Raw genomic sequence first — 27,586 nt, forward strand, 5'->3', positions numbered from 1 at the left:
CCAATATTCACATTAGTCCCGGTTCAGTCACGAACCGGGACTAATGTGAGCATTGGTCCCGGTTCGTGCGGCTAAGGAATTAGTCCCGGTTCACCTGGGCCCTTTAGTCCCGGTTGGTGCCACGAACCGGGACTAAAGGGTGCGATGCCCATTAGTACCGGTTGGTGGCACCAACCGGGACTTTAGTCCCGGTTGGTGCCACTACTAATGGGCTTTGAGGCATTAGTACCGGTTCATGGCACGAACCGGTACTAAAGGTCCCATTTTCAAACTCTACCCCCCCTTGGACCGCCTTTTCAGTTAAAAACAACAAAAGAAAATGATGGAAATGTCAAAAAAATAAAATAAAATAAGTTTCCCATGTGATATGTGGTCTAGTTGTTGGGAAAATTTACAAATATGAATTTCGACTTTATTTGCAAAATCTCTCGGGAATTTGTAAAATGGGCATAACTTTTGCATACGAACTCGGATTAAAAAGTTTTTTATATGAAAAATCATCTACTCGGAAAGTTACATCCGAATTTAACTGGGGGAACCCCGTTAAACATTTTCAAAATCCTCAAAAACCTAACAGAAAAAACTTACGGGGCTTTTAAGATCTGGAGAGGCAAAAAAATTCAAAAAAAAAATCAAACTGTGGTCAAACTAATTATTCTAGAATATTAGTGTTACTAAATAATTATTTCAATTTTTTTGAATTTTGGTCAAATCTGGTCAAACTGTGGTCAAACTGTGGTCAAACAGTGGTCAAACAATGGTCAAACTAATTATTCCAGAAATATTAGTGTTACTAAATAATTATTCTTTTTTAAAACAATAGTTTCAAACTCAAACAGTGAAATGTGTCACTTCATGCTCAAGCTAAATTCCTGAGGGTTAATAGGATTGACATCTTACTATTGTCAGGAAAACAACAAGTGCAGACTTGGAAACGAGGGAGAATATAACCCGGAAGTTAAGCGTGCTCAGGCCGGATTAGTGAGAGGATGGGTGACCGTCCGGTAAGTTAGATGATTTGGAATGATGAGGGGTGATTAGAGATTAGAGGATAAATTGAGCAGTGATGAGGGGTGGTGATTAGAGATTAGAGGTTAAAATAATTCAGAAATTTGAAAATCAAAAAAAAAATTCAAAAAAAAATTCGCAAAAAAAATTTCAAAAAAAAAAAATCAGAAAATTTCCTTTAGTCCCGGTTGGTGTTACCAACCGGGACTAAAGGTGGAGCTTCACGTGGCCGCGGCCTTTAGTCCCGGTTCGTGTAAGAACCGGGACTAAAGGGGGGAGGCATTAGTAACGACCCTTTAGTCCCGGTTCAAAAACCGGGACTAAAGGCCCTTACCAACCGGGACAAAAGCCCCCTTTTCTACTAGTGAAATGGATATCTACTGGTTTGGACATGGCGAAGATACATGTGGATGGAGGACTATCGAGGGATGGAAGAACATGAGCATCCACAACAGTCTGTAGGGAGCATGCAGGCAATTGTTTGGGCTCCTCGGCAATTGTGTTTGGTAAAATAACAGATCCATCAACACTAGAAGCTCTTGCTTGTAGAGTAGCTTTAGCACTGGCCCTTGATCTCTCGTTGAGGCGAATCGTTATTGCATGTGAATGTAGGCCCATGATATAAAAAAACAAGCAGGGTTCAGAGGGGAGATATAGTGCAATATAAAGGAGATTGAAGCAAGATCGAAGGAGTTCATCAACTGTGATTTCATGTATGAAGGAAGGGTGCTAAATTTTGAAGCACATAGTTTAGCGAAATTTTCTTCATCTTAGCTGAAGGGCCGCCATATGTGGCTAGGCTTACCCGAGGACCCAATTATTATTCCTGTAAATCAAACTCCGTCTTAATAAATTGTGGTTTACCGCTCACGAAAAAAAATCTCTCACGCATTTTTGCAGTTTAGCAAATAGAAAAAAAATGAAAATGGGCCAGCCCAATGTGTCGAGGGGGTATGCGCCGTTTGGAAAATATAACGTAGGAACGGGCACCATTTAAGAAACACTGGTTTTTGCGGGACCGCAAGATCAAGCGAAGCTAGAAACCGAGGACATATGCACCCAAAGTAGAGGGAGGCCCAGTCACAAGAGAGCCAAGACGAGACCTTGACATGTGTTATGTTGTCATTTAAATCCATCGGAAAACATACGAGGCCGATAATTTACGGGACTTGGCATAGTGTCTTCATACGGCCCCTGGAGGGTGTGGTAAAAATTTAAGAGCGTTATGCAGAAGCCTTCCCGGAGACTTGATGAGTCAAGAATTTGTGACTTTATTAGGAGTTTTGACTTGGTTTCATCGGGTTCCCATTGTCTCTTGGTTATTTCTAACCCTAATACTTCGAGAGTGAAGAAAACTTGTTTTTTCATAGTTTGGCAGGAAAAGTCATTTGTGGAAAGAAACCAAGGCAAAGTACACCTAATCAAGTCATTTGGAGCAGCTTTCATGGTGGGAAGATGCGCTCTAGTGGCAGCGGTCATACCAGGAGCCGCTGGCTCCCCCTCATCTACAAGAACTTATGTGAAAGGCATGATGGAGTCAAATCCAGCAAATTTCGGTAATGGGTCCTGAGCTGGTAGCCTTAGCACAATGGTAACAGATGGCACAGGGATTTATCCAGGTTCATGCTCTCTCTAAGAGATAATACCCTACGCCCATCTTTGATTGTATTGACTTGGAGGGAGTACAAGTTAGGTAGATCTACCATGAGATCTTGTGTGTATGAGAGTTGACATCTACTGTTCTCACCCCTCGACTTATATAGATACCGGGGGTGCTATAAATGTTCAGACGGTCGGTTCATGATTTCATTGACTATAAATGTTCAATTTCGTGTTTATGTTTAAAGCTATTTTGACCAATCTTGTCAAATGCATGTCGCCTGGTTGACTGTTTGAAATTTCCTTTAATCAATAGGTTCATCTCGTTGTTGCACACGACTTTCGTGTTGTATGTATTCTATTTCAACGATAGTAGACGAGTACATATACAACTCACCAGTCCCTTCTAAACTCCCTAGTGTACTGTACAACGGTGCTTCGAATGTGTGGTTGTGCGTGTGATGTTCATGCGAATGTGTGGCTGTGTTGTCACGTATGTGTGTGTTGTTCATGTGAACGTGTGCGTGTACTGTCACGTGTGCGTGTACTCTACTGTAACCTCTCTGTTCACGTGTACCTGTTAACTCCTAATTGCGATGCATGTATGCAACCAAATGTCATGTCCAACATCAGCCCAGCCCAATGCAGACGACCAAATACCGGAGAAAAACTGCTTTCACAACGCAGACAACCCATATGACTACATTCGCACATCATTTTTTGCACTGTTTTCCTCAACCAGGCTCCGTTCAGCCTGACCCTTTTTTCAATGCAACCTCTAGAAATCTCCGCAGGTAACCAAACAAACCCGAAGAGGATCAACCTCCACAGGGGTTTGATGATGTCACGGGCGAGCCGAGACCATGTGGAAACATTGTGGAAATTCGTCCATGTGGACTTGCAATCCAATAAAGGAAGTTCCTAAGCAGCAGGTAATCGATGGTGGAGTTGAAAGCTTCAGTAGCCACCACATCCAAAGTGCATGTTATTTTTGTCTTCTGGGGCCTGGTCATTTTGAAGTCCCCAATAGGGATCCAGGGGAGATCACATGTGTCAGCAAAGCGAAGCAAAGCTCGTCGAGGAACGCACCAGACACTTGGCATGACAAGGGGCATACACATTTGTCATTGGGAAGCGGGAGGAATCAACAACAAAGTCAAAGAACGTAGTGATGGTAGAGTTCAGAGTAATTTCATCGACACGATGAACAACAGAGTCTCGCCAGGCCGTCATAATACCACCTGAGGCGCTCGCCGAGCCTTTAACCATGTAGGAGAAACCACCAGGGAGGAATAACACGACTTTAGTTAGGGATACATCAATGTACTTTGACTCCTGGAGGCAAATCACGTCGAAAGGGTTGCACGCCTAGATTGCGTCGGACGTTAGAGAATTTTTAAGCATCATTCAAACCGGAAACATTCCAAGAGCAGAGATGGAGCTTCTTGTAGGGGACTACCACCATAAGAACTGACTAGCACCGATGAATGTCGCACCCAGGCGAGTGATACAACACAAGGAAGGGACTTTATACATGAAGATGCCAACACATGTAGTAGCATAGAGGGTAGGCACTTTATTTTTGTCTTTATTGATCACTTACCCACGCTATAAGAAGGGTGTCATCTTATAGTTTGGGGTCCAAAGCCACACCTTCCTCCCCGCTTGGAACAGAGGCCAGGAACTGCCGGTAGGGCGCCGCATTCAATCTGACTGGTGGCTCAAGATAAATTGGTGACATACTTGAGATAGATAATTTTATGTATTTTGCTATTTTGAATATCTATACTCAAGCGGTGCTAATTTGTTAATCCCAGACTTATCAATAATACCAACATGTCGTCTAATCCAAGATTAGCGACCTCTCTTTCCGAGAATGCAATGTCAATTGCTACAACTTTGTCAGTAGGGGAAGCTGACATACCAACTCCAAGAACAAGAAGCAAAGTCTCGAACCCTCGCCCTTGAGATGAAAGCTAGGTGTGGTGACTAGTAGAACAAGAGACACTTGGTGCACGTAATGGGTTAAATACAATATTTTTTGGCATTCATTTTTTTGAATTCAAAATTTGCTTGAAAGATTTGGGCAATTAATTTTCGAGATTTTATGAAAAGCGGTTATTTCGGGCTCCGTCCGAAAAAACCAAAATCGTGATAAAAAAACTTGCATGGAAGTAGACATTGTGCAACATGAAGATGAGGGCATAGAAGAAGACAATCCAAAAGACGACGACGAGGTCATTCAAAACCCGAGGGACTTAAATTTACTTGAACGGTTCCGTCGAAGCGAAGACAATGAGCCGAATGGTCCACCTCCATGCTACAAGGATGAATGATGATACATGCGTAATAGTGATGATGAAACTCATGACCCAACTGATGATCCCATTGAGTGATGTGCCGCCGCATCCTCATTGGTCTTCTCACATTGTATCGTACTCCCTCCTTAAACAAATATAAGAGTGTTTAGACCACTAAAGTAGTGATCTAAATGCTCTTATATTTCTTTAAGGAGGGAGTATTACAATGTTGGGTACATTGACAGAGGCATAAGAGTCAGCTATAGGTCACTTTGGGTCACACATTTGCTGTTCGCTGATGATAGCTTGATCTTCATCAGTGCAAACACCCAGAGTGCCGAGAGACTTAATGAAATTCTGAGAATTTATGGTGAATCATCGGGATAGTGTGTTAACCGTGCTAAGAGCTCCATTTACTTCAGTTCTAACACACCAGCCCAGCTTAAGCAGCAGTTGAAAGCTGTCCTCAACAGTGATGTTGAGGCTTTCAGCGAGCATTACCTGGGGCTGCCACGGCGGTCGGCCGCATCACTAGCGGGACATTCGATCACATTGGGGAGAGAGATCGTGGGAAGATCCAGGGATGGTCTGAAAAATTGCTTGCATGTGCAGGCCGCGAAACATTGTTGAAATCAGTGGTTCAGGCGATTCCCACATATTCTATGAGCACATTCTTACTCACAAAAAAGGTGTGCAAGAGTCTGACTTCACCAATGGCCAAATATTTCTGGAGCAGCTCTATTGACAAGAATGCATTGCATTGGGTTTCCTGGAATAATCTGGCAACACCAAAGTGCAAAGGAGGAATGGGGTTTCGGGACCCTCATCAGTTTAACCTTGCGCTGCTTGGGAAGCACGGTTGGCACTTTATGACTAGCCCTAATTCTCTATGTGCAAGGGTTCTGAAGGGCCGCTACTTCCCTGATACAGATTTTATGCATGCTTATGTTCCCAAATCTATGTCAGCAACATGGAGAGCTATCATTGCTGGTAGGGAAGCATTGCAAGCAGGTCTTATTAAGAGAGTGGGAGAGGGGAACTCCATTGATGTGTGGGCCGATAAGTGGATTCCCGGGACCATCTCTATGACACCATTGCTGAAGCCACCGAACACTAATGTTCAGACAGTCTCCGATCTCATTGATCCCAAGAACTGGCCGTGGAGGCAGGAGTTGATTCGAACAACCTTCATCACCCCTGATGCCGACGCCATTCTAAACATCCCAATCAGGAAGGGGGGAGATGAGGAATTTTATGCTTGGGCCTTTGAAAGATCAGGCAACTACACTATTAAATCGGCGTATCGTGCTCTAGTGACTCAGAACGAGCGCAGTGCTCTAGAGGAAGGGGCGGCTACCGGCGCTTCAAGAGATGACAAACAGATGTGGAATGCCCTATGAAAACTCAACGTGATCCCAAAGATACGAGTGTTCTGGTGGAGGTTACTACGAGGGATTCTACCGGATGAGTGCACACTCAAGTATCGCCATATTGCAGTCTTAGACACTTGCAAAGTATGTCGGGCTAAGGAGGAGGATCTCATGCATGCTATTATTCAATGCTCCCATGCACGTCGCTTCTGGGATGAAGCTTGTGCGTGGTTTGGTTTGCGGCTTCCTCGCTTACACCCACATTCTTGGGCCAGAGATATTCTATGTGGAGACCGCTTCAAGGATGAAGATCGAGCAAAGGTAATCACCATCATGTGGACGATCCGGCATTCTCGTAATCGGATCAAGCATGGTGAAGAGGGGAGGGACCCAACAGCCGCTATCAGGTCGACTAGGGAGGCCCTTGCGTTGCTGGAGCTGCCCCGAAATTCAACCATTGTACTACCAGGTCATGGCTGGCGGCCGCCTGAGCCAGGTATGATCAAGATCACGACGGATGGTGCACTTAACGTTGCGGAAGGTAGAGGAGGTCCGGGTGGCATAGCCCGTTCCGCGTCCGCGTTGATGGGAGCATGGTGCAAACCATTCGGTGATATCTCGGATCCATTGATAATGGAAGCTTTATCGATGCGGGAAGGAGCTCTATTTGCAAAACTTTGAGGCTCGCATGTGATAATGGAGACCGATTGCTAGGAGTTGGTACAACTCTGGCATACTCGCCACAATTCACGTTCGATTGTGGCTCCTATCTTAGATGAAATAGGAGAACTAGCTTTTGATTTTTCAGTTTTTGAGATTGAACATGTAAATAGGCCAGCAAACTTATCGGCGCATCTCTGTGCGAAACGTGCATGCACTTTGAATGTGACCGAATGTTGGCTTGAGGAGACTCCTAGTTTCTTGGTAACCAGCCTCCTTGCTGATTGCCCGGGGAACTCTTTTGTTGAATAACAGTTCTCTGATTTGCCTGGAAAAAAATATATAATTCTAAGGCCGGCCTGTTATTTAAAAAACACCCATGCAAAATAATGTGTATCACTGCTTCACCAGTGATTATTAAGATATGCAACACATGCATGCACGCGTACAACCTGTCAAGGTCAATATGTTATTTGGAAGAACATGCAACGTTCAGGTTTGGGCAATTTTTTTGTCTGAACGGCTTTAGGCAAAGAACATGCAAATGTTAGGTGAAGAACATGCAACTGTTAGGTGAAAAACCGGAGAAGATGCCACATTTCCATGTGCTATACATAAGGAAAGGAAACTCAGCTCTGTTTACATCTCGCCAAGACGCAGCTTTTAGAGTAAGAAGAAGCTGCGCATGCAACATCTTCGTGTAGATCATACATCATAGATGTCTAATGCTGAGCATAGCCACGCCGAAATGGCCGGGGCTGAGCGCGAGGCAGACGCCGGCGTGTCTCACACAAGAGGCAACCCCAAAGTTCGTGCAGATCCTCGAGCAGCAGCTGCTGCAGGTGCCGGCGCCGGTGATGAGGACCAGATCCGCAAGCAGATCCTGGAGCAGCTGCTGCTGCATGTGCAAGCGCTGCGTGCAGATGGCGAGCCTATCCAGACTCCGGCGTCTCAGCAAGCTAAAGAAGACGCGGAGTATCTGGACAAGATGCGCGGGTGGCTGATGACGGTGGCCACGCTCTTCGTCGGCTTCGCGTTCCAGACGGGGATGCACCCGCCTAACTGGATACCCAAGGACTATCTGCCGCTGTTGGTAGCCGCGCATACTCCCTATCCAGACTCCAAGACCAAGCACCATGCCCTGCTCGCCCTCAGGAATGCAGGTCACACCATACCTCTTTTCATGTTCTTGAACACGCTTACACTTGCCATAGGGCTGGGTCTCTTGGTGAAGCTGCTGCTGATGAGAAAGACCCCGTCTAGAGGAGAGATGAAGCACGTAACTGCCATGGTGGTGGTTCTCGCCATGACTGTGGCATGCACCTTCGCCTCCGGTGTCTCGGGCAGTCCACTCGTTGATTCATTGGTTTTTGTCTTTCTGGCGGCATACGGCGTCTGGACGGTCTTCACTGTGAAGGGTTGGTTAAGTAACTATGGAAATTGTGGTTTAGGTCGCGGTGACGTGTCCACCCCAGGGGACTGAGTGTCTATAGGGTGCCCTTGTTTCTTTGTGTTTTGTATTCGACCTGTGCTGGGCTCATAATAAAGTAATCTCTATTCCCAAATGGGAAGTTGGTACGGTTTATTTTTTTTGCTTCTATGGTTTATTATTTTCGCCTTCACATCGGACCACCCCCTCCATGCTGTTTTTTTCTCCCTCGCACTGAAAAAATGGATCGATTCACCCGGCCTTCCTTTCATTTTTCGTGCTTGCTTGGCAGATGTCGATTCAACGCAAAGAGAGCCTTGGCTTAATGGTTGGGCATGCGGTTGTGCAGGCTAACGATCCAAGTACAATTCCTAGAATTGACAGGTGATGCACATGCGTTTTTCCCCATTTATTGAGAGTCAAGTTTGGTGTGTGGTGAACCACTCGTCAAGAAATATCTTGATACTCATTTAAAATGGTTGGATACATCCCTAGTTGGTGCACAAGCCGGGAAGTGAAAATCTCTCCCATTTTTTAGGTGTTGGTCTCAGTCCATATCGTAACTGCCTCGCTCGCGTCGCCTCCAGGGGGCGGCTCGGGCGAACCCGAGGCCCCCCCCACCCTCCCTCCCTGCTTCCCCACCGCCCGAGGAGGAGGCCGGCGGATGGCGGGCTCTCCTCCTCTCTCCGCGAGGGGATATCTGGCCGAGATGCGACGACGAACCTGGGCGCTCGGCGTGGAGGCAGAGTTGACACAATTGGGCAGCGACCCGATGGGATTCTGACAGCGGCTGGGCCACCACGACTATGGGGGCAGCGGGGGCAAGCAATGGTGGCTGGCGGAGTCGGATCTGGAGTTTCCTACCCCAGACCGATTCTCCTCCGTCATCACACGGACGCCTGGGGCAGCGACCCTAGGCTTGGCGGTGGTGGTCTTATTCTTCGTCGGAGATGGTCGACCTGAAGGCTAGGTGGTCAGATCTCGAGATCCATCATCTAGTCCCGATTGCGAGTCAGGGAGACATAGTTGTTGGTGAAAACCGAGCCGACGGCGGGCGATGGCGGTGTTTTGCGTCGTTACCTTGATGAAGGCATCGTCGTGTAACTACTGTCAACCCACTCGTGTTCCTCCGGGGGAAACCCTAGGATCTGGTCTTCCAGATCGAACGATGGCGGCACTGAGGTGTCGTTTCTCTCTTCAGAGCATCGTTTATGGAAGCGCTGGACGACAGAGGCAGGAGGTGGAGCGGCCTCTTCTTGCACGAAGATTCGGTGGAGATGTCAAGTCATGCCTGGCCGGCAAGTGCTACGCTATGTCATGCTTACTCGGCAGGTGCTACACACAACATCTTCTAGAGACTTCAAGCTGTGTCGGCTGGTGGTATTTGGCGGCATTGGTGCTGCGGTGTACCTGCAGCGACCCCGACGTGCTCAGTTGTTTGCGCGCAGGGAGGTGGTGCTGTTGGGCGCCGTGGTGGCATCGACGGATGGCCGGACTGGCAAGGATGATGCGGATCTCTGTCTTGAAGATGGGTCAGCGGTTCGATGATGATGGCGGCTTCTAAAACATGTGCATATGGTGTATGCTATAAGTTTGCTGCACCAGCTGTATGTTCCAATATGTTATGTGGGTGGATCAGCGACGACACCGGTTTTAGTTATGAGGAGTGAGAGCACTCCATATTACCGAGTTTGTAGGTGTGAGTAGTGGCTTGATGTACGTTCTCATTAGATCTTTGTTGAATAATTAATAAAGATGGTTGTATGCATCGATTAATGTAGATGCAGGGGGTTTTAACCTCCTTTTCCAAAAAAAGATGCCGATTCAATTCAAACACATAAATATTAGGTAATTAATAATTTAGACATCACACCATATATGTGATATCACCTTCCTAAAAGACGGACATAAGATTTTTGCCGATAACCTTCGAAAACAAAGTATTAGATATTTCTAAATAACAAATAGCTAATCCCACGCATCACGTCATTTATTATCTATCATCATCCCTATTATTGATTATTGAATCGTAATCACAACATTTCCTAGATATTTTTCCTTCCGTCCAACCGGCATGTCTCCGTTTTCACCAAAAAGGTTTTTTCATCGTTTCGTTCGACCTCCCCTCCCACGTACGCTGTGGCCCTCCCTCCGAATCTTTCCAAATAAATCTCACCTTCCCTCCTCATTCGACCTCCCCTCCCGCGTGTTCCCCACCTTCTCCACGGTCGCAGTAGGGTTATTGGTGCCGCTACACGTCAATCGAGTTCTCCCAACTTGTTACTGAATCCATAATGCTTCATATAAAACAATCTTCTTCTTCAAGAAACTCACATTTTTACCTAAATAAATTGTAAAAAGATGTGATTTGCAGAACATATATTCCAAACTATTATGGGGTGGATAGGGGGAATTTGCGCCCCCCCCCCCCCCCCGTTGCACTTATAGTTAAGTACATGTATCTTATAATCATTATTTGCATCATGTAATCACACATACATGGTGCAGTAAGACTTTATTTGCTAATAAAATTACATTTTTGAAGTTTATACTTCTATAATAATTTTCATGATGTGCAATATATACCAATGAAAGTATTTATGTTACCCTCTTATACATCATTAGCACTAGGGCCTCCACAATTCTAGAGCATTTTCCTAGCCTAATCGTTGCATGCATGGTTCATTATGCGGTTCTTTCTATCTCATATATTTGAAAAATGTGCATACATGCAGATAAAACAAAAAAATGTTTGTCTCAATTTGATAGAAAGGGTTACTTTCCTATGTACCGAATTATTTTCTGTGTCAGCAAACATTGCTCCTTGACGTATAGCTTTACTATTGATGTTATAATGTAGGATTGATGGAGAAACTTTAACTATTTACAATATTTGGAAAAATAGAACAACTTGTCAAAGAAAGCTAGCTTATTCAAGAAGGTTTTTATTAGCAGAATTCGTTTTTGTATAAACTAAAAGTAGGAGGTTGCCAATTAAATGAGTAATTGTTGGAGTGCTTAGTCATAATGTGAGAATTTGGAGATTAAGGAAGTAATGTGGGCTATAGAGAGGTGTTGCAATTTGTGTAGAGAAAAATTTCAGCAATTAATGATGAAAACCTTAGTTTTGGATCAATTTGGTATCAATAGGAGATCACATGCGTCAACCGATCATAGAAGATCGAATAGTTATCTCCTGAAACTGCAGATATAGTACTTCCTATAACGAAGACTTTGAGCATAACACCCATGATCCATTCCTAGAATTTGGTACTCGTGTTATCCTCATAATTCTTGGTGGTCTTCCAAATTTTGGGGCATAGATATTTGCTGCTGTATCATGTAAATAAACATGAAATCACACTGCTACAGCGAGCTACTATACAAACGGTTTTTAACCCCTTTTCGCGACGGCATTTTAAACCGTCGCCAGACGAGTGTGGGTGATAGGTGAGTCCTTCTCAGACGACCCAGAAACCGTCAGGGATAAGGAGCCATGATGCATACAGTTGTCCCTATAAAACTGTTTCTGATATCTTCAATATCCCAAACGTTCCATTCTTGCTACTCGTTTGTGCTCGCATTACCATCGCTGTAGGTATTCTGTGTTGCTACATTTACGATGCGCAGTCCCGAATCCACTGCGAAATCGCTGGGTGCACCCCCAAAAAGGTACCCCCTCAGGTCCATAACTAATGCACATGTGGTCATCCGATTAGCTGATTTAAGCTGTGAAAAAGTCAAAAAGGATAATTAGTGGGAAATAGAGGTCGGGGTATATGATGATTCTAACTTCCCTCAAAGGGCTTTGAAACTGATGCATATACTCTTTTCTTTTTTTGTGGAATGATTACACCAGCATCAATCTGCCTTCTTTCGGCTCGTACGTATTAAAGCATAGGTTTCAGTCTTAGAGCTATTGGATGAACGATGCATCTTGCCGAATTGGCACAATGGCACAACACGATGGCAAGTTATTCTTTTTCTTTTGAGGAGAACGATTTCAAATTTCTTTTGTGACAGTAGAACAGTGGCAAGTTTCTCTTTTATTTTGATATAAGAAAACAATGGCAATTTTTATTTTTGAGACAACAATGGCAAGTTGTCTTTTTTTTTGAGGGGGGAATGGCAATGGCAAGTTGTCAAGCACTGTGGAGTGCCTCTAATATATGGGCCGTCAGGTTCTTGGCCCCCAAGACTCGAGTAGTCAAAGGCCCAGATATATGACCGGCCTAGTGCAAAAGGAATCGTTCGTTACCCAAACGAAAACCCCTCAAAAAGAAAAACCAAACGAAAAGGAAAGTGCGCTCACAAAGAAAAGGAAAGGAGTTTTCGGCCATCAAACTGGCTCGCGAATCCCCATCTATCTACCTACCCATACTACTCCTGCACGAACGTCGACCGATCTGCCTGCAAGCAGCAACGCCGCAAAAGCAAGTCGACAGGAGCCGGAGATGGACGCCGACGTTGAGAACCAGGAGGTCATGGCCGACGGAGACCCGGAGGCCGAGGAGAGGAAGCGCAACGCCCGGATGTGGTGCGAGGCCGTGCTCTTCACCGTCCCGGTCACCATCCTCCTTGTCACCTGGTTCGTGCTCGGCTCGCCGCGGCCGCGTTACTACATCACGATCCGCTCCGTCTCCGGCCTCGATGCCCCTGCGGCGGCGGCGCTCGGGGTGGTCGACCCGACGTTCAACCTTACCCTCGGCGTGGCCTCGAGGAACTACGAAGAGAGCGCCTGTGTGGACCAAGACACGTTCGTGGAGGTGGCCTACCGCGGTGTCCCACTCGCCAGTGCCACGGTAGGGCGGCTCTGCGCCGGGCCACGGATGGCGACTGAACGGCCTGTGGTAGCCAGGGGGGAGGCGGTGCATGTTCCGGAGACTGTGATGGATGCCCTAGTGGAGGAGATGAGGCAAGGGGCGGCGGTGTTCGACGTCGCGCTCAAGCTCCCGGGGGAGATCGATGGGAGGAGGTTGGGGAGGAGGTGCCGTGTTCGGGCCGCCGCCACTGCCGCTGCCATGTGCACTAGTGATCTCTATTGGATGGACCTCTAGTTAATAGCTTGGATTGAAGTCTTTGTTGCTCCCTACTCGTTTTAATCGTTCGTTGCAAAGTCTTTTTGGAACACCTGCATGCCTAGTTGCTAAGTCATGTAGAAACTATTGCCGCCTGATCTTTAAATATCTCGCTTGAGCTTACTATTTACATCGAAATATTTATTTTTTGTTCAAAATTGGGCAATATATGTCTTGTTCCTTTTAGACAATAACACCCAACCTCGGTTTCATTCAGTTGATAAACAACAACAAAATAGACACCGTACTATTACTATCCGGGCGGATTAATACGATAGGCCGGGGTTTCTAGGCCATCAGCTCGAAACGAAAGAAGTGTTATATACCATCAAAAGCATATCATTGAATTTGTATTCAAACAAAGTTTCTTAACACATAATTTTAGTGATGTATAACATATATTTTGTTAGTTAAATTGACGACCTAGTATACCCGTACGTCCTATGCCCCCCGTCCAGAGGGAGTACTCATGTTTATGCAACACCATCTATATAATATTTTTTGAGAGAATTCCTTCTATGACACTACTCTTAAATTTGATGCCTTATGTGACACTCCCAACTTTTTGCTTCCTCATGTGACCTCTTGTATAAAATTTATGCCTCACATGACACTGCCGTCGGTTCTGTTAAATCGTTCCATCACTTTTTACCCGTCTGGACCAAACTGCCCCCATTTGACTCGATCGAGCACCCCGGCCTTCCTCACGTCACGAGTCGAACAGAGACTTTCGAACGAAACCCCGAGCCCGCACCTCACGCGTCAGGGCGGAACCCTAGCAGCGGCGGCGCGGCTGTGTCACCGGAAGGCGCGGCGGCCGAGGGCGCCATGGAGCAGGCGGCGACTGGAGGAGAACCAGGCCGCGCGGCGGCCGAGGGCGGGCAAGGCGGGGCGACCGATGGCGAGCAAGGCAGGGCGGCTGAAGGCGGGCCTGGAGGCGTGGAGGGAAGACCTGGAGGCGCGGAAGGCGGGCAACGCGCCGATTTGGGCTGGTCGGCTTGGGCAGATTGGCAAGAAGGGTGAGTGCTTCGAGCTTGTACTCTCCAGATGCAGTTTAGTATGCTGAAATTTAGTAGCAATGTTTATGTATTTCTCTATGATTTGCAGGATGGATCCAGAAAAGGTAGTGCAGATGTTGATTGCATACTGTGATCCCTCCAAAGAAGCATATGAGCCTATCGCCGAGGATTGGACAGATGTTCAAGCGGACAACAACACAAAAGAGGCCGATGATAGTTATCTTTGCAACCCAATCCCGGAGAGTGAGCATGTTGGTATTGATGAGGAGAAAATGTATTTGGAGAAAGAACCTATACCTCTAAAATTGGTTCTTTTTTCTGGTAAAGAGAAAGACAAAACCAATGTTCCTAAGGATGATAGCGAGGATGGGAGCGAGGAGGAGCCTGAAGTAGAGGAGGAGGAGTTGCATGAGCCAGATCATGCCCCAAATACAGAGTATGACCAGCAAGACCCTCCAGTGACTGTAGGATCCACATATCCCAATATGGATGTGTTTAAGTTGGCTCTTTCTCAGCATGCAGTCAAACGTGACTTTGAGTATAACACAGAGAAGAGCACAAAACATAGGTTAAGGGCCTATTGTAAAAGAACAGATGAAGATGATTGCCCATGGAGGATACATGCTTCTACAACAGCCGATAGGCGTACTGTAATGGTTATTGTCTAATCGTACTTATTTCTGAATATATCTTGCATAAATGTTGAGGAGATTTTAGCTTACTTGTATTCCTCTTTTGTAGGTGAAAAAAAAACCTTTTGACCACGATTGTTCTAGTACGAAAAGGAAAAAGAAAGTGAAGAACGCAACTAAGTTCTGGATATGTGAGAAGGTGAAAGATTGGCTCATTGAAGATGCAACTCTAGGAGCAATGGAATTGCGAAAAAAGCTGAAAGAACACTACAAGATCAAAATCCACTACAAGAGAGTCTATATGGGTAAGCTGCTAGCCTTGAAGCAACTATATGGTGATTGGGATAGTAGTTTTAACAACTTGTATAGGTTTAAAGCACAAGTTGAAAGTTGCTGCCCTAATAGCATAGTGCAGATCGACCATCATACCATAAATGGTAAAATAAGGTTTAGAAGAATTTTTGTTGCTCTCAAACCTTGCATAGATGGATTTCTTAGTGGCTGCAGGCCGTATTTGGCTGTGGACAACACCTTTATGACAGGCAGATTCAAGGGGCAATTGGCTAGTGCTACTGCAGTGGATGGCCATAATTGGATGTATCCAGTTTGTTTTGGAATTTTTGACTCTGAAACAAATGAAAATTGGATCTGGTTCATGCAATTGCTAAGACAGGCCATAGGATCACCAACAGGTTTAGCCATATGCACTGATGCTGGCCAAGCAGTGATGACAGGGGTAAAAGAAGTGTTCCCGGAGGCAGAACATAGAGAATGTATGTTCCACTTGGTGAGCAACTTCAAGAAGAAGTTTACTGGAAAAGTATTTGATGACCACCTATGGGCAGCTGCTTACTCATGGAACCCATATATATTTGACAAGAGTTGGGCTGCAATGGAGGCAGTAAAGCCAGCCGCAACAACATATATTAGGAAGTGGCACAATAGGTTGTGGTCTAGGAGTCAGTTCTCGACCATATGCAAGGTGGACTATGTAACCAACAACTTGGCGGAGTGCTTTAACAATTGGATCAAGCACCACAAGTCATTGAACTTGGACGATTTCTTGGACAAGGCGAGGTAGATGATTATGATCTTGTGGAATGATAGGAGAAAAGTAGCAAAGAAGTTAGATGGATTGATTCTACCCCACATAATGAAGAAGTTAAACGCATTGACTAGAGAATTCAACTTGGAGGTGGTAGAATGCTCAGAAGAAGTGGCTGAAGTGGTTGCATTAGGAGGCAGCGGTTTTAGGTTTGTCGTTAACTTGCAGGATCGAACATGTTCATGTCGACAATGGCAAGTTTGTGGTCTTCCTTGCAAACATGCTCTTGCATTCATCACATCACTTAGCGATGCTCACATAAAGAATTACGTTGATTTGTATTATTCCACTGAAAAATTCAGAGCAGCTTATTCCAACCTGATCCCTGCTATGCCTGACAAGAGCCAATGGCCTGAATCTGACCATGGATTTTTCATGCATCCACCACTACTTAAAGCTACAGCTGGCAGGCCTAAAACTGAGAGATATAAAGGTTGTAGTGACAAGAAAAGAAAAAAGGGCAAGCACTTATGTCCAATTTGTAAGGAATATGGGCATCATTGGCACAACTGTAAGAAGGGTAACCCTGATGACATTGCTGCAATGTTGGCTATTAGGTAATATAGATTACTCTTTCTTGCTTTTCTTATTATTTTTGTTTGCAACTACATGTGTTAACTAGTTTTCCTATTGCTCATGTAGAGAACCACCAAAGAAGAGGGCAAAGACTAGCAAAACAACCCAGTCCATTGTGCCTTGCGAGGATGGAGCACCAACAAGGATGCTTTTTCCACCACCAAGGTTAGCACTTATACAGTTCTGCCAATGAGTATGAAAACTCAGTTTATGTTCTAAGTTGTTTCTTTCTCATCATAGCCAAAGCTTGGAAACTACAACTAAGAAAAAGAGAAAACGTGACAACATTGAATCTGGAGGTTCAAAGAGGTACTTTTCTGTATTACTTGCTGCCATAAACTTGTTGCTGCTGCCATAAACTTGCTGTATTATGCTGCTGCCATAAACTTGCTGCTCTAAACTTACTGCTGCCATAAACTTGTTGCTGTCATTACTGCGATAAACTTGCTACTGCCATAAACTTTATGCTGTCATTACTACCCTAAACTTATTGTTGCCATACACGCATGTGCAGATCAAAAACTGGCTCCATTGAGAAGGCCAAGACGAAAAAGAAGGTTGCTAAGAAGATTCCGGTGCCACTTGACAGCCCAGCAATGGGCACAAGGAGCAGAAAGTTTAATCCTCCTAGCCTGCTATGAGCACAAGAAGCAAAAGAAGGCTCAGCTTGTAATTTCATATGCTTCTATGCTCTTCCATTGATGTAATGGTTCTTTTGGAGTTCTTGTGATATGATGGTTCTTTTGGAGGTCCTTTAGCCTGACATATGTGAACTATTGGCGACTTATGTGTGAATCTGGTTGCTTATGGCACTTGTTGAGAATTGTTCAATCGATTATGTATATGTAAACTGTGTGTAGGGGATATGACATCAAAATGCAGGGGAGGTTTTGCCGATTTTTTTGAATTTTTTTGAATTAGCGTTTCAGTTATTATGAATCTACATGCACGGTTCCATATTACATAGTACAACAATATTTCTTGTATTTTTGTCACACATTGCACCAGGGTCAAAAGTGACTTTGTATGTGAAAAGTTGACACCGTTAGCTCTAAAAATACACTAGAGTGTCATGTGAGGCATAAATTTTACACAAGTGTCCATAGAAGGAAGCAAAAAGTTGGGAGTGTCACATAAGGCATCATATTTTAGTAGTAGTGTCATAGAAGGAATTCTCTCATATTTTTTTGTGGGAAATAGGAAGATTTCATTACTCAAGGCGGCTTTTCAGTCATACACAAATTTACAACAGCGTCTGTGCCCGTACCAAACCAAATGACAGTACGGGGTGTGCTACTAACTTTATTTTGAGTACGTCTAATATGCATAATTGAAATCTCTCATGGGTCCTCAGGCATTAGTAACTGAATGTCGCGCACAAAAGTCCTGTCTGGAGAGCGGTCCCCATGACTCGTATTTAGCATCAAGACTGCCTGAGCGCAGTCCAACTCGATCGCAATGGGTAATCCGGTGCGATGAAGAGCAAGATCAAGGCCTTCTCTGCACGCCATGAGCTCTGCCTCTAGTCCATCATCACATGTGGTGATCTGCCTGCATGCAGTAAAGATAATAGAACCAGCGTCATCACGTAGCACCATTCCACCACCAGCCGCCCTTGTTTCGTTGATGTAGCTCCCATCTATATTTAATTTGGTCCAGCCATGGGCGGGCGGCGACCAGGGCATGTCCAGTCGCTGATCCTTGGCTTGTTGCATGTTGCTGCTGCTCTTGCTATCCAGTACGTGCACCACCATCTATATGATATAATATAATATAATATAAGATGTTAACTAGCTTAAAAATCAGCATGCTGTACACACGCTAGATTTTCAGCGCTCCCATGCTATCTACAAATAAAATTATGACTAAAAAAGTTTACACAAACCGCAAAATTCTTTTCAGAACATTGATTCAAAATGTCTTTACCATACATGCAGACTTAATTTTAAAATGTAATCCACAAGTAAAAAAAGGCCAAACCAGACTATGACAATTTATCTTAATTATATCAAGTTTTAAATTATTTTTGAGAATTTTAACCACATTTAGATGGTGTGATTGTAGATAGTTCATCCGTTCTGGTTATAACATGCTTTCTGAGATTTAAGTTTGACCATGTATTTAATTAACCCACATTGTGGTAGGGGACTGGCAGTATTAGACACAAAATTACTAATCAGAAGTTTACTACAAGACACTAATATGAACATTACGACTTCTATATTATTTACTATTTTGCAGCAAAAACGTCACAAAAGTTTTAGGATGATTTGTGTTCCTGATTAAAAAATACCTTCTGCTCAAGCGCAATGCACGCTTTTTTTTTCTCTTTCAGTATTCCATTCCTTCGATGTTTCTTCTTTTTTTTTCAACTGTTTCTTTACTTTAACTCGAGCTTCAGGACGAAGTCCTTTCGGTCTTTCACGGCTTGTTCTTTTATTTCGAAAGTTCACAAGTGTTTTTGCCTACCTCGTTCGTCTTTGGCGTGTGCCGTGTACGTGCCAGAGGCCTGACGGCGAACACCCGTAAACTCCGTCCCAACATGTGCATTGGGCTGACTCTCCTCGGTCACCTCAACGGAAGAGTCTCCCAACACTAAACTCAGAGTTACACAATTCAGACAGTGGATGAATTAATATAAATATTTTTTATACTAAAATTTTATACTTTCGGACTTATTCGTTTATCATGCTATAGGTTCAATGAGTATAATTTTTCCATCAATTAGATTTTATATTTGAGCACATAAAAATATTAATAAATATTAATTATAGTGTTTCTCATTACACAGATATAATGTATGTTAGGAAATTTTTTATTGTGCCAAATTTAAGTTATGTGTTGTTGAAAAGGTCCTCTTTTGATTATTTTTTGATAATTATGTAAATTTTATAGTGTTTACATATGTATTTGGGAGTATGTGTGTTTGCTCATTTGTATCATAGTAGGGTTTCTAGTCTATCATTATATAAACATATGAATTGAAACCTCTAGAATATAATTTGATATTTGACAAATGTGTGTTGCAAGTTGGGTTGAACAATAAGTACATAATATGTGTATGTTACGTAACTTGGTACTGAATCAACATTGTTTATAGTAACCATCGATGAACTAAAATAGTCGTTGATTTTACTTTTGCATACATATGATTTGATTATTTTTATGTGTGGTTGAATGCACTGAATTTCATCCGCTGTGTACTAATATTGCGTACATAGCATCATAGTTTAGTGTTTAATATTGTAACTTAGACACACACACACACACAAACACAGCGATGTAGCTCTGTTAGAATCTCTAATCCACCCGCACCAGGAGCGTGACTTTCACATACTACAATAGTTTGCCATCTCACTGGAAAAAAATGGAAGGCATGCATATTAAAATTTGCTTCCCCAGGTCACAACCGACATAAGGCCCTTCCCAATGCTCCATGGTGTACAGGTGCTTAGCATGCCACATAGGCAAAAAATCTGATGTGGCATGATAGTTAAGAAGAGAGAGAATATTTTGGTGACCCCAGGAAGAACCAATGCCAAGCGCGCGGACCTATACAAAACACTTAAATGAAAGAAGTTTGCCCTATGCATGAGAGAGTTTGGTTGTTTAACAATTAAATGTAGAAAGCTTAGCAACAACAAACTAAACACCTATGCATTGTAAACTTCAGTTGCTTAGCTATTTAATGCTCTTGGCACCCCATCTAAGCACCAATGCATTGGAAGTAGCCTAAGAGGATAGAAGCATTGCATTTTCTTTGAAAACTTGGAAATATATTAGCCATGAAACATAAAAGGAAAGCACGGAAATTTATTAGTTCCTTTCGAACATTTCAGCTAGAGAGGAGGTTTATGCATGGTAAGTGTTTTTTAGAAGCAAAAATCCGCAAGCAATCGATCAATCCATATATATTAGTCGACACGGTCCCCTCCGATCTTTACTTGGAGCAAAGCCGTACCATTAATCCACAAGACCACAAGTGAAGCTCGACCAGCCGGCGGGACAAGCAATCATCTTCATCAAATGGTGCAAGAGTGTTTGACTTCGGGGGTGAACATGCATGGCATTACCGACTTGGATGGAGAATCTTAATCCCACCACCACCATCACGGAGTAGTTACTCTAATATCATCCATCGACCCTCGAGAGAAATGGCAACTATAAACAAATAGGCCCAATCGATATGCAAGTTGCTTCTAAAGCAGTTTAGTAATCCATATGCATTGTAGGAGCATCCATTCCATAAGTATGAGGTGGTTGTAGTGGCAGATCCTTTGTCTATGGCCATCCATCTCTAGGTGATGAGGACCAAAGGTGGTGCGATAGTGGATCGATGTGGGGACACGATGTCCTTAACTTCTTCACGTTTTCTTCAATGGTGTGGGAGGGCCTTGGGTTCTCTCGCCATGATTCATCAAGTGAGAATGTGCCAGCTGGTAGAGACGTTACTTATGGTGACGGTTTCAACAAGTACATGTAGATTCTCCTGGCGAAAGCACATGAACTCGCCAATGTCTAGATCGGGCATTTTTGACATGCATGTGTTGTGTTCTTGTTGAAGGTGTGATTTGAAGCTCGGCTCGAGGGATAAGAATCACAAATTTGACCTTCGGTTGGACACGTCGAGCATCGGCACACGCGTGGCACCCTCTTTTTAAATGCTTTGTCTAAGAGTAGCATATTTTTCCTTGTTCGCTCAGATCTCAAACGGGCGTACTATGACGCATGTAATGATCCATTGGTAGGTTTGTTGAGATATACTATTGTGAGATGGTGCGGTTTAAATGGCGTCAAATATTTTTTATGCTGACTTGCTGAGCTCGATACTTGTTGAATACCCCTTTCCGAAAGAAGAAAAAAATATAAACGACACAACCTATAGATAGCACAATGATGTCGCCGTGTCCCTCCGTTTGACCGGGATATGGACGACGGGGCGTCGACCCGTTGGCTGGGCAGCTGGGGTTGCTGCCAGCCCACCCGAGTTCGAGTCCCGAATCGGACGCGTAGTGCTCGCGGAGTTTCTCCTATAAAAAATGCCAACGAGGGTTAGCCCTTGGGTTGGTTTTTTTTTTTTTTTGAAATTCCGGATATGGGAACCCAAGAAGCACGTTTATCCTAAAAGAGAAAAATAACTAGTACTAGCTATTACGTCATGTCAAAATATAAAATAAATTATGATAATTTTTTTTGCTATTCCGTGCACGACCTTCTCTGGCTAGCAAACAGTTTTATCACGGCGATCAGATCGGTTGGCTCCAATTGTTTCCTATCGGGACACCCAAAGAATCGATTTAGAAAGCTCGCCGGTGCCGATCTATGTAAAAATCGCAAAAGCAATACGATCGATCAACCGGAGATGGACGCCGACGTGGAGAGGCAGCAGGCAGTCGCGCCTCAAGGAGACCGGTGGATCGACAAGATCAGGTGCCCCGGCATGTGCGACACCGTGTTCATCTCCATCTGGGTCATCATCTTCATCTCTTGTCTGTTCCTCATCTGGCCAGTCCCGCATTACTACGTCGGAATCGGCTCCGTCTCCGGCGTCCCGGCCGCGGCGGCGGTTGTCGACCCGGCCTTTAACCTCACGCTCGGCGTCGCCTCGTGGAACTACATCGGGGGAGCGTGCGTCCATCGCGACATGTCTGTGGAGGTGGCCTACCGTGGCATCCCGCTAGCTGACGCCAGGGCCTCGCGGTTCTGCGTTGGCGCACGGAAGGTGGCGGAGCAGCCCGTCGCCGCAAGGCGGGAGGAGGTGCGTGTGCCGGCAGACGTGATGGAGGCCCTCGCGGCGGACACGAGGCGAGGGGAGCAGGTGTTCGACGTCACGCTACAGGCCCCGTGGAGCTTCGCCGGGAAGAAGCTGCTGTACCGGTGCGGCGTCGGGGTCGGGCCCAGCGGCGCCGCCTGGTGCAGTGAACTTCACATGGTGTAGATTTTCATTGTTATTCTTTTGGGGGTCCCGACAATGCCCTAACCCATGGATTGAGATTCTGAACATGTGTAGCCTTTGTTCATTTTACATCAAAAAAGATCATTAAACTGCATGGACAAGGCAGCATATGTAGCCTTTGCGATGAAAAACAGATGTTTCGGCATTTGTTCCATTATTGTAAGATTTCACATATAGATTTGCATGCCATGGACTTCCATTTTAATATATAAATGCACCACCGCGTTAATATTATCGTGGGTGCTCATGTTTTTGATGTTACAAGGTTCCACAAAATTGCTAGTGTCAAATCTCATCCTTTGCATCACCTTGAGCAGCTTCTATGTAAAAATCGTACATGTGGTATGCTGATATGTTCGTGGAGGTAGCCTACCATGGCATCCTGGTCACCAACAACATATGGTGGTCTGTCTTTGCACCGAGTGGGCCGGTAGGTGTTTGAGTTCAGCCCTCGCACCCCCAAATAAACGAAAGAAAACACCGAGGTGGTGCCACGTTCTAGGTCACGTGTGTCGCTGCTTTGTGCAGTGAACCCTATTGGATGGATTGGTGTCTACATAGTTCGATTCAAGTCTTTAACATATATAGTCATATTTCAAATTAGTTATTTTTCCATAATAAGTTCTGCTTTATTGCTTGGGTGCTGGGGTGGGCACACATTGCGTCAATGTTCTTCTTAATGACATTGATGGTCAGGGAGATGATCCGACAAACATCGTTTATGTGCACTGATTATGCCTTTCACATTTTCCTCACAACATATACTTTTACAAGTCACCTTGTTTTCGCAATTCATATACCCTATAATTGGTTTTCCTCCAACTAGTATATCAAATTAGTTAGTAAGCTTTCCCACACAAAAAATATTAGTTAGTAAGCTGGTTAGCGGGCATTCCACAAAATCTTAAGGGACATATCAAGTGGGAGTATGTGTCTTACTTTGGGCAATTCAGAATTGTTGAAACAAATTATGTTTTAACAGAATGACTGTTCCTTCTTTGCCTGGTTATCTTAAATCCAAGTCGTCGCTGATGTTAGCTGTGTGATCTAATCAGCATTTAAAGTATTACAACTTCCAACAAATTCAACTTTTTTTTGAGAATCAACAAATTCAACTTTGCCTAGTTAAAAAAATGCATTGCTCAAAGACGAGCCCATCTGAGGCATATTGTGCAAATATACTGTCAATCACACGTACAAAGTTAATGAGATCGTAGCACTATATATAGCAACATATTAATTTGTAAATACTTCTGCAGAGATACAAAAGAATGATCAATACCACATGCATAAATAAAAACTACACATACAATAACTAGTTTGCATAATTCGCAAAAGAAAACTAGTTTTTATACCAGAGAAACACCATAATAGTTCTTCATCATACCATAGTCAGTGGCCCATATGCCGACTCTCAAGCAAGTAGATGGTTGGTAAGGATAGCAACATGAAGAGAAGAAAGACTAACATTGTCGTGGGCTATCACAAACTCTACTTGTACAGAAAAAAAATTCTTAATACAATCAACAAAATTGTAACAGTTGCAGTACTTTCGCGTGTATTTTTCTATAAATGGTGGATTTTATTGACTCGGAATGGAGCATCAAGAAGATACATAATACAATGAGCACATACTCAGCCTCTGCATAGTTAGGATGCACGCAATCAACACCAACTAACACACACGTAAAAATACACGTCAATAACTAGCAAAGTGATACAACCAAAACTATGTGTAGGCGAGGAAAAAAGAAAAAAACAATCGACAAAACCTGCAAACTAAGATTTTTTTTGCGAGAAAAACTTTCAATCTATTCATCTTCAATCATGGTAGTACAATGAACACTAGAAATAATAAAAATTACATCCAGATTCGTAGACCACCTAGTGACGACTACAAGCACTGAAGCGAGCCGAAGACGCGCCGCTGTCATCGTCCCTCCCTCGCCGGAGCCGGGCAAACGTTGTTGTAGTAGACAGTCGGGAAGTCGTCGTGCTAAGGCCCCATGGAACCAACGCACCAGAACAGCAACCGCCGCAGATGAAGAGTGTAGATCAATGAATCCAGTCTGAAGACACACGAACTAAGACGAACGACGAACAGATCCGAGCAAATCCACCAAAGACAGATCCGCCGGAGACACACCTCCACACGCCCACCGATGATGCTAGACGCATCACCGGAACGGGGGCTAGGCGGGGTGCCCTTTATTCCATCTTCAGGGAGCCGCCGCCGTCTCGCCTTCCTGAGCATGACACAAACCCTAACAAGGCTCAAAAACATATCTAAAAACGGAGCCCTCCCACCAGCAAGGGCCGAGATCCACTCCGCCTCCATGGCCCTAAGGCCACCGGAGACAGTTCGGACTGGTGCCGGCGCCGGCGGGAGGCAGAGAATCTTAGTTTGTTTGGAGGCGGCGGCTGTAGCTAGGCAGAGGCGTGGGCGTATACCTGCAAACTAAGATGATGACTATATCAGCACCAACCAAACTATGCTGACAACTAGCAAAGTCATATAAGTACTTGTGCGTGTATGGGTGACCGTCTTTGCTCCCACCGTCTCAAAATAAGTGTCTCAACCTTATTTTGGGACCGAGGAAGTATATGAATAAAACAGTTTGTTTGATATTTCCCTAACAAGTTCCGGTGGAGTTCAAACACCAATTAGTCGCCATGACAGGAAACAACTTTTTTTTTCGAGAATCTGGGAAACAACTAGAACTAGGATGAACAGAAAACGAAACTATGACAATGTATATAGGGGACCATGTCTAATCTAACTCAAGTATATCGTAGTGCATCTTGACCATCCACGTATCTTCACTTGAGGCCGGGGCACCCTTCACCTTACATTGAGTTACATAATAATAGATTGACCAGACACATGTTTTGTGGGCGACTTGACAAGGCTCCTTCTCGGGTCCTGATCAGGGCACAAGTGCACGCCATGGCATCTCGTCTCCAACGCGGCGGCAGCGTCCCCGCCGACCCGCCTGCCCCCGCAAGACTCCACCCTCAGGTTGTCGACGCCGTCATCGGACCGTCTAAGCATGATGTCAAATGCATGCACTCCGTTTCGCACGTCCGCCATGAGGTTGTCCATCATGTACCCAGGCAGGCGCACGCCTGTGCCCCTTGCGACAAAGTGCGCCTCCCTTGCCTTGGGTGGATTGGCGCAGAGCTGCTCCGGTGTCGCGGGGCTAGCTGCGAGCATGACACACCGGTAGGACACCTCCACGTATGTGCCGGACGTCGCGCACGCGGCCTGCCGGTCTCAGAGGTGATGCGGAGTGTTAGATTGAACTCCGGGCTCAGGGTGAGATCTGGGGCGAGGACGTTGAGGCCGGAGGCGGAGTCGATGGCGACGGAATAGAATGGGTCGTAGTATCTGTAGGACACCAAATAGTTTACGCCGGTAATGAGTAGAGCCGCAGCAGCGATGGCCAATATTATGTAGCAGATGGTGCCTAGAAGAACTTCGTCGCACTTCAGAGGAAGATCGTCGTGGTTGCCGGTGGCCACCATGGACGTTTTTGTTGTTTCACCGATTGATTGATGGACCGGTTTGTATGGCAGTTTTGATTTTTTGGGGCTGGTTAGTACTGTAAGATAGCAGCCGCGGTGTTACCGGAAAGGTCCGGAGTTAAGGGGTCGTTTGTACGTTTGTTTTTTCTCATAAAATATTGATGATCCGTCCATCAGTTTTACGATTCCCTACGAAAGTAGCTACCAGGCAAAAAAAAAAAAAAACGAATGTAGCTACACTCGTATGTGTATATCACATAGCCATCCATCAACCGACCTCTCTATCTTTTTGTCCATATAAACGTAGATTGATCTTTCAACTTCTGCAGATAAGCCAAACTCAAACCAACCCAAGCCCTTCACGAAAAGTCCAGGCACATGGGAAGGCTGCCGATGTTGAGAGGAAGCCGGCCCATGGAGATCAGGAGGTCATGGAGAAGAAGGACAAGGCTACCAGAGACTGCTGCGGCCAGTGTTTCGCTGTTACCTCCTGCATCGTGATCACCCAGTGCATAGCTGTGTCCCGATTGAGTACTATGGGCTCGACAACCATTACTCCGTTGCTATAGACTCTATCTCCGGTCTAGACCCGAAGAGGGGCCTCAAGTTCAACCTCACCCTCGGAGTGGCCTCCCGGAGCTATGGGTCTAAGGCATGCATCAACCCTGGCACGTACATAGAGGTGTACTATAGTGGCGTTCAGCTCGCTGCTAGCGTGGCCGAGACACGGGGGCTCAGTGCTGCGCCGCAGAAGGTAGTGGATCAGCGTGTCATGGCAAATTGGCAATGGCCACCGGGGTTCCTGTGGGTAATGTGTTACACAGCCTCACGGAGGACGTAAGAATGCATGGGCGGACGGTACATAGAATCTACTGCGAAAGACACTGAAGTAGTAAGGTTCCAGCGAAACACATCCCGACCTTGTGTCAGGTTAATCGAACCAAGCCTAGCTAATGGCATATGGCACACAAGTTGAGAAGTGCGATTGTGTCCGGCGAGGTGTGGCACGGGATAGTGCGGCGGCGGCGGCCAGGCATGGCGGCCGCGGTGGCCAGCGTGGGTGTGGAGGCGGCACAACGGCGGCACGGGGGCTACATGATGGTACGAGGGTCTCCTTTCATGGAAGTTCAGGCGGTTTTCTGACTGCCAAATTATATGAAGAAGTCATCTTGCCATAAAGACGAGGAGATTGGAGGCAAATATACAGGGCCTGTAAAAATATTCCAGGTTTATGGGAGTTGTTGGAGGAATGTTTTTGCCTCAATTCATCAATGATATGTTTTTTATGGATAGCGGAGCTATTGAAGTTGCTCTAAGCCAAACACTAAC

At 45.0% G+C, this 27,586-nt stretch overlaps 1 protein-coding gene and 1 long non-coding RNA gene across 2 annotated transcripts; both read left to right on the forward strand.

Annotated features, from left to right (window-relative positions):
• Positions 1-5,620: 5,620 nt before the first annotated feature.
• Positions 5,621-6,307, forward strand: LOC141026252 (uncharacterized mitochondrial protein AtMg00310-like). Its single transcript, XM_073502258.1, has one exon. It carries the CDS (start codon positions 5,621-5,623, stop codon positions 6,305-6,307), a length of 687 nt encoding a protein of 228 aa, XP_073358359.1.
• An 8,806-nt stretch (positions 6,308-15,113) lies between these two features.
• LOC120966012 (uncharacterized) lies at positions 15,114-18,326 on the forward strand. The gene is made up of 3 exons (XR_012186919.1): positions 15,114-16,757; positions 16,843-16,941; positions 17,017-18,326. It is a non-coding gene; the product is annotated as an uncharacterized lncRNA (long non-coding RNA).
• The last annotated feature ends 9,260 nt before the right edge of the window (positions 18,327-27,586 follow it).

Source organism: Aegilops tauschii, chromosome 6 (assembly GCF_002575655.3).
Source record: "Aegilops tauschii subsp. strangulata cultivar AL8/78 chromosome 6, Aet v6.0, whole genome shotgun sequence".
Lineage (NCBI taxonomy): Eukaryota > Viridiplantae > Streptophyta > Magnoliopsida > Poales > Poaceae > Aegilops > Aegilops tauschii.